The 13,223-nt window shown below is 38.1% G+C and overlaps 1 protein-coding gene across 7 annotated transcripts in view; it reads right to left on the reverse strand.

Annotated features, from left to right (window-relative positions):
- Nucleotides 1-13,223, reverse strand: part of CDKAL1 (CDKAL1 threonylcarbamoyladenosine tRNA methylthiotransferase) — a 667,723-nt gene that overhangs the window by 416,621 nt on the left and 237,879 nt on the right. For all 7 annotated transcript variants that reach the window (XM_019640497.1, XM_019640496.1, XM_019640494.1 and 4 more), the window contains one exon: nucleotides 6,695-6,815. In XM_019640497.1, the coding sequence (XP_019496042.1) occupies nucleotides 6,695-6,815 (121 nt within the window). The remainder of the gene's footprint in view (nucleotides 1-6,694; nucleotides 6,816-13,223) is intronic.

Below are 13,223 nucleotides of genomic sequence, written 5' to 3' on the forward strand. Positions count from 1 at the left end.
CCCAGGAGAGGATTATCCCTTCAAACTAGGGACAACCTGATAATAGTATCTAAAAAATGATAAAACTTATATCAGAACTGCTAAGCAGCACTCACCTCTCGGCTTGGGAAGAACGAAAACTGCCAAGGTATTGTCAAAAATGATGACTTTAACAGTGACAGAGAAGGCAAAATAAAGCACAGATTTTCTTTATTACCCAATTTCTGATTTTTTTTTTGACTTTTTGTCCTCTACATTATTTCGGTCTCTACACTCCATTCTCAGTACTAGAAAATATAAGGCAATCACATAAACGGGGTCCCCTGACAAAAAATGAGCTTTCCCACCTCAGCGCTACTTCTGGGGCTGTGCATGCTGACTGCCGGTTACCTTGCCCATAGCACTTGGCTGATTGATACCTTTCTCTTTTGTTTTCAGTTACAGATGACATCCAACATTATTTCATATTAGTTTCAGGTGAACAGCATAGTGGTTAGGCATTTATATAATTTAAGAAATGATCCTCTGACAAGTCTAGCACCCACCTGGCACTACACACAGTTATTACCATATTGACTTTATTCTCTCTGCTGTACTTTACATCCCCATGACTGTTTTGTAACTACCAATCTGTACTTCTTAATGTCTACACTTTTTCACCCACCTTCTCAACCCCTCTCCCATCTGGCAACCCTCAGCTATGAGTCTGTTTCTGTTTTGTTTGTTCATTGACTTTGCTCTTTAGAGACCACATATGCGTGAAGTTGATACTTTTCTACATAAATATCCACACATATCTTCTCGGTTGTGTTTCAGAATTATGACCTCACTCTACTAATTTAATGAGAAGAATGAAACATCCTGCCATGAATCTTCAAATTTCATATCTTTACCTCAGAAATTATTATTTCTGGCCAAACTTTCAATGCGACTCTAACACTAGATATAGCTTCCAGCTTATAAACAACAGGGTAGAGTAACAGCTGACCCTCAGCATCAGAGGGAGAGGGTGGGGAAGGAACACTGACAAATCCCGGGTGGGCACGGGGTGTGCTCCAATCGAGAAATGGCCCTAGCTCAAGTCACGGTCATCTAAAGACTGTGGAATATTAACCAAAACATAAAGGGACACGACAGTGAAACACTGTCCTTTATTTTGCCTGATAGCATGAAGGAAATGAACCACATTAAACGGGCCAAGAACTTTAAGAAAAATTAAATGGCAAGTTCTACACGTATCCTTCCTCATGTCCTTTACTCCTGTATCTAAGGGAGCAGCACAGTAGGGCCCTTCCTTTCCAAGGCTCACCTTTCTATCCGTATACACAGTCCTATTTAAACAATTTCTTCTGTCAGTACCCCAGGGTTGCCAAAAAAATGTTTACATATGACTTGTATTCATCTTGTATTATCTGTACATATTATTACAATTTTAATATGGTTTTTTTTCCTTTTTTAAAATGCATATATATTTTTTCAGCACCCTCTGTATTTCTAGTCCTTACCTACCTGCCTCTAAATTAGCTCAGATGAAAAAAAGTATTTCTATTCTCTAAAGACCACCTTTCTTACTTTATAGCCGGACTCCTCAAGAGAGTAATCTTCCTGTAGCAAAACTTACTAATTTCTAACCTGGTTTCTAATTATCCTACTATACTAAAATGGTTCTCCTATCCCAGTATTATTTCTCCTTAAGGGGTCCTGAGCAACTGATAGGGCGACACTCTATAGTCATAAAACTTTCATCTCTGACTACTACTTCACAGAAGATGCCTCTGTGTCCTCCTATTCCCTATACACAGGCACTCACCACTCGCCTTTAATGACAGCATTCACTCTCACCCCTCCAACTAAAGCTTCTTTTTTGCTTATATTTCTATCTCCAACCATTCTTTGGAACTTCCAAATCCATGGTTACAAATAATTCCACGGGAATAGGTCAAAGCCCGTGTTCTCAAACCATTCCCACAACTTGCTGTCATCCTTCTTTTCAGTCCCACAAGTGCCACTCAGGCCCCACTCCTTCCTGGCTGGGAGGCCCCCTCAGCAGTCTCCTGGTTCCCATCCAACCACAGTACAAGATGGTACCAGAATAACCTTGCTAACGCCTCACTACCATTATTTCTCACCTCTGCTCCGGATTTCACTGGCTCTCCTTTTCTTTGACCACTGAGTTAAGTGTAATTTCTCACTCTGGGGCAATTAGATTCTTCATACAGCAGATAATTTAGCCCACTTTTCCCTACATATACTGGAAACTCCAGACAAACTGGAGAAAGTTATCTACTTCATAAACAACTACATGGTCCACTCCTACGCTTTTTTTCATTCTTTTCTCTCCTACCTATCCTAACCCCTAGAACTTTGCATGCCAAAAGAGAACTAAAGTTGCAGATGATATTAATGTTGCTAATCGGCTGGCATTCAAATAGGGAGGGTACCCTGGCATATCCAGGTGGCCCCCATGTATCACAATGTAACGGCTGAGAAGTGGGAGAGTCAGAGTCTGGGAAAGGTGACTATGGAAGACACAACGAGATACAGTGTTGCTGGCTTTGAAGATGGAAGAAGGAGGCTGTAAGCAAGAAATGTGAGTGGCCTATAGATGCTGAAAAAAGCAAGTAAACAGATTTCTCCTCAATAGCCTTGCTTTTAGCATACTAAGATGTGTGTTAGACTTCTGACCTCCAAGGCTGGAAGATAATAAATGTGTGCTGTTTTAAGCCACCCAGTTTGTGGTAATTTGCTACAACAGCAATAGAAACCAAACACACTTCCATACATAATTATCAAAATTCTACCTATCCATCTTTCTGGGCCCATTCAGGAGTCACTGTAATGCCAAGATCCCTCTCTGCCAACCACACCAGATAAGATTCCTGGCTCCTTTGAATCCACAAAAGAGTCTGATGGAGTTAACAGGTACCTCTCAGTCTCTGTCACTTACTAGCTGCACGACAATGCGAAGTCACTTAACTGTCTGTACCTTAGTTTCCTCATCTATTAAAAAGATCTCATAACGCTGTTCGAAGGATTACATACAGGAAAAAGTATACATTTCACAGCAAGCACACAGTAGACATTAGCAATTCTCATTAACTTTATTCTTGCCTGTTTTACAGAGGCATGTCCATACAGCTGTCTTATCATCCTACTACCACATGAGGGACAGTGTAGAAATAAGAGTTGTGTTACACAACTGGCAGCTGACCTCAAGAAGCTCACCTCAGAAAACAAACAGCACTGGAAACGGAACAATAATCCAAGTGGACCAAAATGTATACACTCCATATAGAAACATAAATATAGATGAATAACTGAACATAAAATTAATAGAGACTATAAAGACAAAAAAAGCAATGTTATTTCAGAACTGAAAGGCATCCCTATTATACACAGTGTGATCAAATAAGTAATCCTCTCAGCTCATCCAAACTCTAACATTATGTGAAATTTTTAACTTATTCATTGGCTAAAGCAACTAATGTATTCCTTTTATATTTTAAGTCAGGAATGTAACAAAGCATAACAACTTCGTAGTCTAATGGTGACTTCAATAATTTACTAATGCATATAATAAAACTTTCTGCAAATGGGATTCTTTTCCTAAATGAAAATTGGAAAATTTATATGAAACTTGTATGTCCATATTTAATTTGAAAGCAATAAAACTTTGAAAAGTATCAAGATTTTGACAGGAAGGTTAATTTTTTTTAAAGAAATAATTATGGGTATAGCTCTTTTAAAATATTTAAATGTAAGTGAAAAAAAAGCACTGAGCTCCACTAAAGGTAAAAAAATAAAATAAAACTCAAGCAAAGATGTTAAGAGTGATACTGTGGACAAATACTCATGGAGATGCTTTCATCTGAGAGCAAATGATAATGCTACAACTCATTCAGGAAAATGATTAGTCAGGGAACGTTGAAAGTCAAATCTTAATTAGAGGTAGCATGAAATGAATTCCCTTAATATCAAAAGCAAATCTGCTGTTTTACTTAAGGGTCACTTCTATACTGTGGCATGAGAGACATGAGGATGAAGAGTGAACAGCAAATGTCCAGTGAGCTTTTAAAAAATTTATAGTGTAGCCTCATTTTAAGAAACACTTAATCCAGGAGGAGAGAAATTCAAATAACGCATGAAAACTTTTAACTTAATGTTATTTAAAATGGCTTCCTCAAACAAATTTTTAAAAAACGTGTGGCAACGAAAAATAGTAACGGCTTTAAAATAAAACATTTGTTCCCCAAATATTTACCGAGTACTCACTTTGCACTATACACTGAACTGAGAGATAATAAATACTATAATGACAACTGAAATACTTTCAGAACCCAAGACACTTACAATGTAGTGGAAAATAAAATTATTCTGAGAAGCACCATAATCAAGATAAGTAGGGAATGTTACAGATGCACAGTGGAAGGGAGACTTAGTCCAGTCATGGAAGGAGGAACAAGCAGCACCCAAAATGAAGGCCACACATGGCGCACAGGAGCAGTCCCGACAGGGCGAGTGGGGCAAGGCGAAGACAGCGGGAACGCTCAGCGCACGCACAGAGGCCTGGGGTGAAGACAGGGAAGGACCTTGAGTTTGGGAATTTCAAGTACTCAGCATGGCCAGATACTGAAGTGTGCGGTGGAGAGTGACAAAATTAAGTACACAGAGGCTAGAACAGTAAAGCATCTTTTAAAGCAAACAGTTAAAATAGATACTCAGTAGGTCAAAGCAGCTGCAAAGTCACTCTCGACCAAACGGATCCTAATATAATAGCGTTTGACAGACCCAAACATGTTAACATACTTAAAGAACTGGGTCTAGCCAAAATCAAGTCGATCAATTCTGCATATAAAAAGAGAGAGAGAGAGAGAGAGATTCTCAGAACCATTTTGATTTTGCCCCTCTAAAGGCATTGTTAGGAGAAAGTTCCCTTAGCCCAACTCCAAGTGTTCCTGTCCCACTGGCAAGGTAATGGGTGCTGAGAAGTCAATTCCCATCAAACTGTCATATTACACAACTCTATGGCTCATGCATTAAGTAAATATTTATTAAATCCCTACTGTGTACATTCTTTGCATACTAAGGATACAACGGCAAACAAGAGTCCAAACTCCCCGCCATCATGGACCTTATCACCTGCCAGTGAGCGAAGACAATGTACATGGTGAGAAGTGTTACAGAGGAAAATACGGAAAAATGTGGAGGACAGGAAATGTAGGGATGCTGCAATTTTATATGTAAAACAAAACAAAGAGAAGTAAAACAAAAAAAAATGGGTTTCCGAAGGAAGGAGAACAATAACTGAGATGGAGGGAATAGCAAACAGCCTTATGCTTCTAATTTAGCTCAGACTCAAGACAGGAAATATATTAGATACCCTGGTCAGTGGAATAGCTACACTTCTGACTCTTATATTCTGATTTAATCACTAGTATCTGAGCTAATAAGTCCAGGTTTCTGAATCTTCAACACTGAAGGCCAGACATCATTCTGTGGCAAATACTATTAGTCAACTAAAAGCCACTTCCTGGGGTTTTTAGGGAAAAATCAAACGACTTCATCAACCTTCCCTGGTCTTTGTCAGCAGTATGAAGAATTAGCCAGAAGGTGGTAAGACTAGGGAAGAGATGACCAGCAACAACACAGCTGCAATAGTGCAAGAGGGAATGAAGACACTGGTTGAGAGAGAGGCAGAAAGATGCTGGAGAAGGAAACGTCAGCTCACCTGCTCTCAACAGGAAACAGCATGAAGAAAGCAACGGGCAAAACAACAATTTTTAAAAACAGCGAAGGAAGAAAAACGGGCAGAACAACGATTTTTAAAAACAGGGAAGGAAGATGAAATCAAAAAGGAGCAGGGCAGCTTAGATTTGTGGGAACTGTGAGGCAGCTGTGTGAATGGACCGACTCCCATCATTTAAGGAACAGAAGGCCTTGGCCTCATCAAACTTTCAGGCTACAATAATACAGATTAAAGTGGGAAGTAAGTAACTTCTCCAGGTGGAGTAAAAATTTAAAGGAACCAAATTCAATACATGCAAATAAAACCAACTATGAACGAGTATACCAAGAGTTATAATGAGGCAGAAGAACTACAGATTCTAAGACGTGGAAATTAAGAGTACTTAACTTTCGGTTACAATGCTTATTTTCACTTTAAAGCTCATAAGGGTAACATTTCAGAATACATATTTCAGACCTTGGGCAATATTTACTATAACCCTATTGAAAACACAGTCAAAACTGAAGGGTATGTTAACCATTGCACTGAATAAAATATAGTAATACCTTGGTTTGCGAGCATAATTCGTTTCGGAAACAAACTACTAATATTGCAAGACATTGCCTGTTTACCACGTTAAAATGTTTTAGAAATGTTTGCTCGCCTTGTGGAACACTCACAAACCAAAATTTTACTGTACTCTTTTTAAAAAGATTTAAACCAAAGGCATAGCTAGAAAATGAAATCCATGTTTATTACTAAAAAAGGAGAAGTTAGACTATTAGTAAAAGATATAAAGCCTTGATGCAAATGTAATCTGTATACAGGGAACATCTGAGAGGGAAGGATAATCATGTGCTTTAGAGGTTTTTGATTTTTCTTCCCCATGAAGATGTTCAACTACTTTTCTATGTCCCATGTCCAGGAAAAACAAAAAAACTAAATTCATGGAGTATACTGAGTATTTTATAAGTAAGTTTGAGCGCTTACCCGGTATTGATGGAAATGATTTCTATCAGGGGGTTCTTCCTAATCTTTGGCAAATCCAGTCGTGCTCCCCCCAACCGTTTTCCATTATCCTTTTTCTGACCCAGCAGCCTCACGGAGTGACCTTCAAATAAAGCATAAATATACATTAGCATGAGTCACACAACTTCACTTTAATTTACTGCTCTCACCACATGTGTTAATACTTGCATTTAACTTTTTTCTTTTATGAAAACAAAACAAAAACCCAACCTAGAGAAGATGTGATCATTGAACCTAAGAAAAATAATGCCAAAGGGAAAAACAGCTGTGTTCATGTCCTACAGTCCAAAGTGCTTTGCTCATAATACTGACACATTTTACCACATAGATGAGAGCAACAGATATCTTCAAAATGCCACTCCACAAGGTATGCTCCCTAGCAGAGACCAGATATGGGTAAGAAGCAGGAAGGGTCCACCTGGGCCCTGGGCCTGCAGGCCAGTTTTGCACTATGGGGGGTAAATGGAAACGCAGATTATCTGCTCAAAGCAAACAGCAAATCAAAGAAGTGAAGAATAAACAAGCTGAGATAAAATGACACTTTAGGATTGGATATTTAAAAACGGACCAAAGTTTTTGAAGTTACTTTTGAAAACTCTTACAAAACAAAATTAGACCACTTTTAAGAGCCATTATAATGTTTATAATTTTGAATAATTGTAGAGTTGTAGAAAAGACGGAAAAATTGTACAAAAAAATTCCCATCCCTTTCAGATTCCCCATTATTTTGTTTACATTTTCATTTGCTCGTTATGTACATACACATTTTTTATAACTTTACTGAGGTACATCCTGTACAATTCACCCATTGTAAATATACAATTCAATGATTTTAAATACACAGTTGTACAATAATCACAAAAGCCATTTTAGAACATTTCTATCACCCCAAAAATCCCAAGCTTATTTATAGTCCATCCCTGTTCCCATACGAAATAGTCCGCATTTTATTAATCTGTTAACCAGCTGATGACAACTGAATCCCTTCCAATTACTATCTATTATAATAATGCTTCTGTGAATATTTGCATATAACTCTTCGTATTGATGTATGGTTTCATTTCTCTTGGATAGATTCCTACGAATGGAATTGCTAGGTCCTGTGGTAAATTTATATTTTTTATAAGAAACAACTGTTTTAAGAAGTGCTGATATCATTTTTTGCAATGTATGAGGGTTTGAGTTTCTCCATATCATTGCCAAGACCTCATTTAACTTTTTTGACTGCCATTCTAGTGGATATACAGTGGTATATTGTTGTCATTTGAATAAATACATATTTCAGTAATGACCAATGATGTTGAACATCTTTTCATGTGATTATGAGCCACCCATTTGTCCTGTTTAGTAAAATGTTGCAATGGTTAATTTTATGTGTCAACTTTACTGGGATTCATGATGCCCAGACATTTATCCAAATGTTATTTTGGGTGCATTGGTGATGGTTTTTCTGGATGAGGCTGACATATGAATCAGTAGACTGAGTAAAGCAAATCGCTCGCTCTCCCTAACACTGGTGGACCTTATCTGATCAATCAAAGACCTGAATAGAACAAAAACACTAAGTAGGAGGGAACTCCTCCTGCCTGACTGTCATCTTCCAGCCTGAAGACTCAGACTTGTGCAATATCAGCTCTACTTGGGTCTTGTGCCTGCCCACTTACAAGCGGGAGCTTACACCATCAGCTCTCCTGATTACCAAGCCTCTGAACTTGGACTGAAACTACACATCATCTCTTCTGAGTCTTCAGCATGCTGACTGCACAATCTTTGGAATTCTCAGCCTCCATAATTGTGTGAGCCATTCCTTAAAATACATCTCTTTATAAACACCCACACACATACCTCTATTGATTGTTTCTCTGGAAAAAACCCTACTAAAAATGTCTACCCCAATATTTTAATTGGAGTATTTGTCTTATTATTGAGTTGTAAGAATTCTTTATATATTCTACTTACAACAACTTTATTAAATTATTTCAAAATATTTTCTCTCAGTCTATCACATTCATGATATTATCTTTTGAAAAGTAAATGTGTTTCAATAAAGTTCAATTAATCAATTTTGTCTTTTATAGCTCATGTTTTTGCTGTTATATCTAAAAACTCTGTGCGTACCCTAAGGGCATAAAGATGTCTCCCACATTTTCTTCTAGAAGTTTTGTTTTAGCTCTTATACTTAGATCTAGGATTCATTTTGTTACTTTTTGTGTATAGTAAAGGTCTAAGCTCATTATTTGCATATGGATATTCAATTGTCCAACTGCCTTTTTCCCCCTCCTCTTCCTTTGTGCTAATGTTGTCACACATATTTATAGTTGTATAAACCCAAACATACAGTGCTAGAATTGTTTTATACAACTGTATGTTTTTAAAGAGAAAACGAGAAATACATATATTTCTATAGTACTTTTATATTTACCCACATAATTACCATTTCTAGTATTCTTCATTTCCTCCTGAGAACTGAAGTTATCATTTGGTACCACTGCCTTTCTGCCTGAAGAACTTTTAGTATTTCTTCTAAAGAAAGTTTTACAGCAACAATTTTTTTTTGGGGGGGAGGAGGGATATTTTTATTTTGCTTCATGTGTGAAGGATACCTTTGCTGGATATAGAATTATTAGTCGACAGGGTTTTTTTCTTTGAGCAATGAATATATCATTCTATTGCCTTTGACCTCTATTGCTTCTAATGAGAAGTCAATTACTAATCTTATTATTGTTCCCTTGTACATAATGTGTCACTTCTCTTTTATAAAGGCTTTCAAGATTTTCTCTGTTTGTGTGTGTGTGTGTGTTTTGTTTTGTTTTTAAATTGGGGAATTGGGGGACGGGAACAGCGCTGGGGAACTGGGGGAAGGGGAACAGACAAGTTGCCATCGCTTCTGTTCCTCAGTCCAGTTGTGGAGGGCGCTGCTTCACTGGCCCAAGTTGGCACTATCATTGCGCTCTTCCCGGGCGAGGCAGATCAGTCGCCGGCTTCTGGACGGCCGCTCACTGCGGCTGCTGGCCGCTCATGCTGGCTGCCGGCCACACACGGCAGCCCATGGCAACCCACTGCCAAAGGGGCTGCAGCCCATGCCGTCGCAGGCGACCCACAGCAGCCCAGCTCCAGGCCAAGCTGCCGCCCAGCATCTCAACTGCGGAGGGCAGCGTCACTGGCCCTCACATGTGGGATCCGAACCGGGGCCCTCTGGCATCCCAAGCCAGTTCCCAACCATCGCGCCACTCAGCTGGCCCAAGATTTTCTCTGTTTTTTAATAGCTTGAGAATAATTTGTCTAGGTGTGGATATCTGTAATTTTTCTGTATGGAATTCATGTAGCTTTTTGATCCATAATGTTTTTCATCCGGTATTTTTTTTTGGGGGGGGCACTTTTCATGTGTCCTCTCCATGTCATATGACTCCCATGACATACTTGTTAGTGTGTTACATGTTGTCCCACAGGTCTTTGAGGCCCTCCTTTTTCTTATTTTCAGATTGGCTAATTTCCTTTGGTTTATCCTCCAATTTACTGATTTTTTTCTTCTGCCATCTCAAATCTTAAATTGAGCCCTTCTAATGACCATTTCATTTCAGTTACTCTCCTTTACAACTCTAGATTTCTATTGGTTCTTTTTAATAATGTCTACCTTTTCGTGGTTCTGCTTTCAAGTCACTGTTACCATCCTTTCCTTAAATGATTTAACACAGTTTCACTCAGTACTTGGGAGTCTTTTCTAAATCCAATATTTTTGATCAAAGATAATTTGTACTGCATTTTTCCCCCAAATGTTGTAATATTTGGGTTCTTTGCATGTATCATAATATTTTGTTGAATATTGGATATTTTAGATAATATTTTGTAGCAATTCTCAATTCAGATCCTACCCCAACCCCTACCCCCCTTCCCCGCCAAAGGCTATTTTTGTTTAGTAACTTATCTTGACTAGATCTATAAAGTCTCTCTCTCCACAATATGGTCATTGATGTACCTTCTTAGTTTTGTTTGTTTGTTTCTTCCCCCCAAGCACAACTTCGCAAGGGTCAACTCTGTATCTGCATAGCTATTTATTAAGCAAGACTGGTCACACATTTGATCAAATACCTTGAGCCGGTAAGATTTCTCCTATCTGCTCTTGGATCTCTGTATGAGCTGGTAAAGGCATTTTCAAGTGCACCTCAACTTTTCCTTTTTCCTGGGCTTTCCTGGGTCCTCTCACACAACCTGTGGATGTGCATGCAGGCTCTAGTAGGCAGGGAAGTGTAGGTGGATTGGGTCCACTCCCGCCTAAGCTATGCAGGTTCACCACCTCCAGTCAACTTATAATCTGTAGAGATCTATCAAACCTCCTATTTCTGTCTCACCTCCCAGAAGTTCCTGTTAAATCCCTGGGTAGTCCATCTGTCCACTCTGTGCCAAACAGACACATAACTTCAGCGGGGGTAAAGCCAAGACCCTCCCTATCACTTGCCATCAAAACCTCCACTTTAACTGATAGTTCTCCAGGTTAACTGAGCCATCTTGGGAGCAGTGGTAAAGCTTAGCCTACTCCACCATGGTTGAACAACTTTGTCCATAGAGCTGAGCAAGGAAAATGGGAGTGCTCAAGGCACAAACACCACAGGCTCACACTTTCTTCCCGAAAGTTCAATTGTTTTCATGAATAAACACTTCTCAGTTTGATGGATGTTTTTAGTCAATTTCCAGAGTGCTGAGATGGTTTGTTTTTGACTGTCCAGCTTTATCGCTGCTTATGAGGAGATCTGTTGGCCTCCTCACACAATCATGTCACAAGCAAATCAAAGCCACCTTTTTTAAAGCAATTATTTAAAATAACTTCAAACACATAATTAGTACAGCTATAAGATTCTAAGCAATTATATACATGTTTCATCGCCCCTTCATTTCAGAAAGATATATTGCTTAAACATCTCCTATACAGTTTTTCATGACCAGAAGTAATAAAACCATCAGTAATAAAACCATCAGTCATAGCCCTTTTTGCACTAATCACTTTAATAAGAAACATTACATACTTCATTCATTCTGAAAATTCTTGCTCTGATGTAGAAACATAGCTGGAGTCAAGCAACCATGTGGCAGACCAGGTTTCACAGATTTTCAAGATAAGGTGAACTCTTCAATCCATAGTGTGGTTAATGAAGAGGTGAGCAAGACTGGCATGATAACAAATAGTTCTCTGAGAGATGCCAAAAGTTCAATAATGACTATGCAAAGGCATGTTATTTCCATACTAGCATGACACAAATTTCATTATATCCTACTGAGATCTCAGTAACATGCAGCCTCCACTAATAACATTTGATAAATTATTCATCTTCACTATCTACATGTAAATAAAGAAACATATCTCTGCCTGATTATATGAGTTATTTTCCAATCCAATGACTCATTAAAGAGCAGCAGACCTAACAATAGTCTGAGATTTTTTTTAATTGAAAATATAGTACAGTGAAGACAAAGTAGGAAACAATATAAAAGTCCCTTGTTCAAAGATGAAAGGAGGGAAATTCAGCTACAGAACAATTATTTTTTAAATGAACTAGCAGAATAAAAGTTTTATTGTTATACCTGAAAATTTTATAATGTAATTAACCAATTTCATATATAGATAAAAATTCTTTTTCAAACAGAATTTGGGTTTTAAACTAACTCCTTAAATCTACAAACCATAGAATAAAAACATACACTAAAAATCATTACCTGTTGTAGGTGCAGTTATCAGTATTGTTATCATCCAAAACAAACAAATTTGACAAAATAAAGAAACAAACTGTAGATGTCTTAAAGAAGGCATGTCTTTGGGAAGCCAAAGAAACAAGAACTGAGGGACAGGGAAACATGCTGAGGGAGTAAAGATGTGAAAGTCTAAAAAAAAAAAAATTTTTTTTGAAGCAAATTTATGCTGAAAATGAACACGTGAACACGCTCTACTTATGCAGGGACCATGAAGCAAGGACCACAATCCCACACTCACACGCTGCTTCTCTGTTTGATCCCTCTGGTTAGCCAGTGATGCCAGGCGCGGATGGAAAAAGAACGCTTCCTCAATGAATACCGACTTACTTTCTGACTATTGCAAATTTCATTGAAGAGAAAGGGAGGGAAAAAGAAATCAGGACAACAGAGTTTGAAAGAAACAGAGAGTGAAAACATCAGTTTTTACATCATTTCAATCACACGTAATAAGAAATTAAAGGAGGAAGTATTAATAGAACAGACGGGAAGAAGGATGCTGAGTGTGACCAGATCCACTGATAACAACATGAGACCACTGAGGAGACAGTGAGAAAGATGTGAAGGAATTAAAATAGAGATAAGCAATTTTAATACAAATATGAAAAAAGAAGATTGTCTTATATGTAGAACGGGACATACTCAAACATTGTATTTCTGATATCTTTTATCTTTTCCATTTTAAATGTACATTCACATTTCATCTCCTCTAAATAATAATCCAATGTGTGTCTCAGTGGGTTTATTA

Source organism: Hipposideros armiger, unplaced genomic scaffold, assembly GCF_001890085.2.
Source record: "Hipposideros armiger isolate ML-2016 unplaced genomic scaffold, ASM189008v1 scaffold_50, whole genome shotgun sequence".
NCBI classification, from domain to species: domain Eukaryota; kingdom Metazoa; phylum Chordata; class Mammalia; order Chiroptera; family Hipposideridae; genus Hipposideros; species Hipposideros armiger.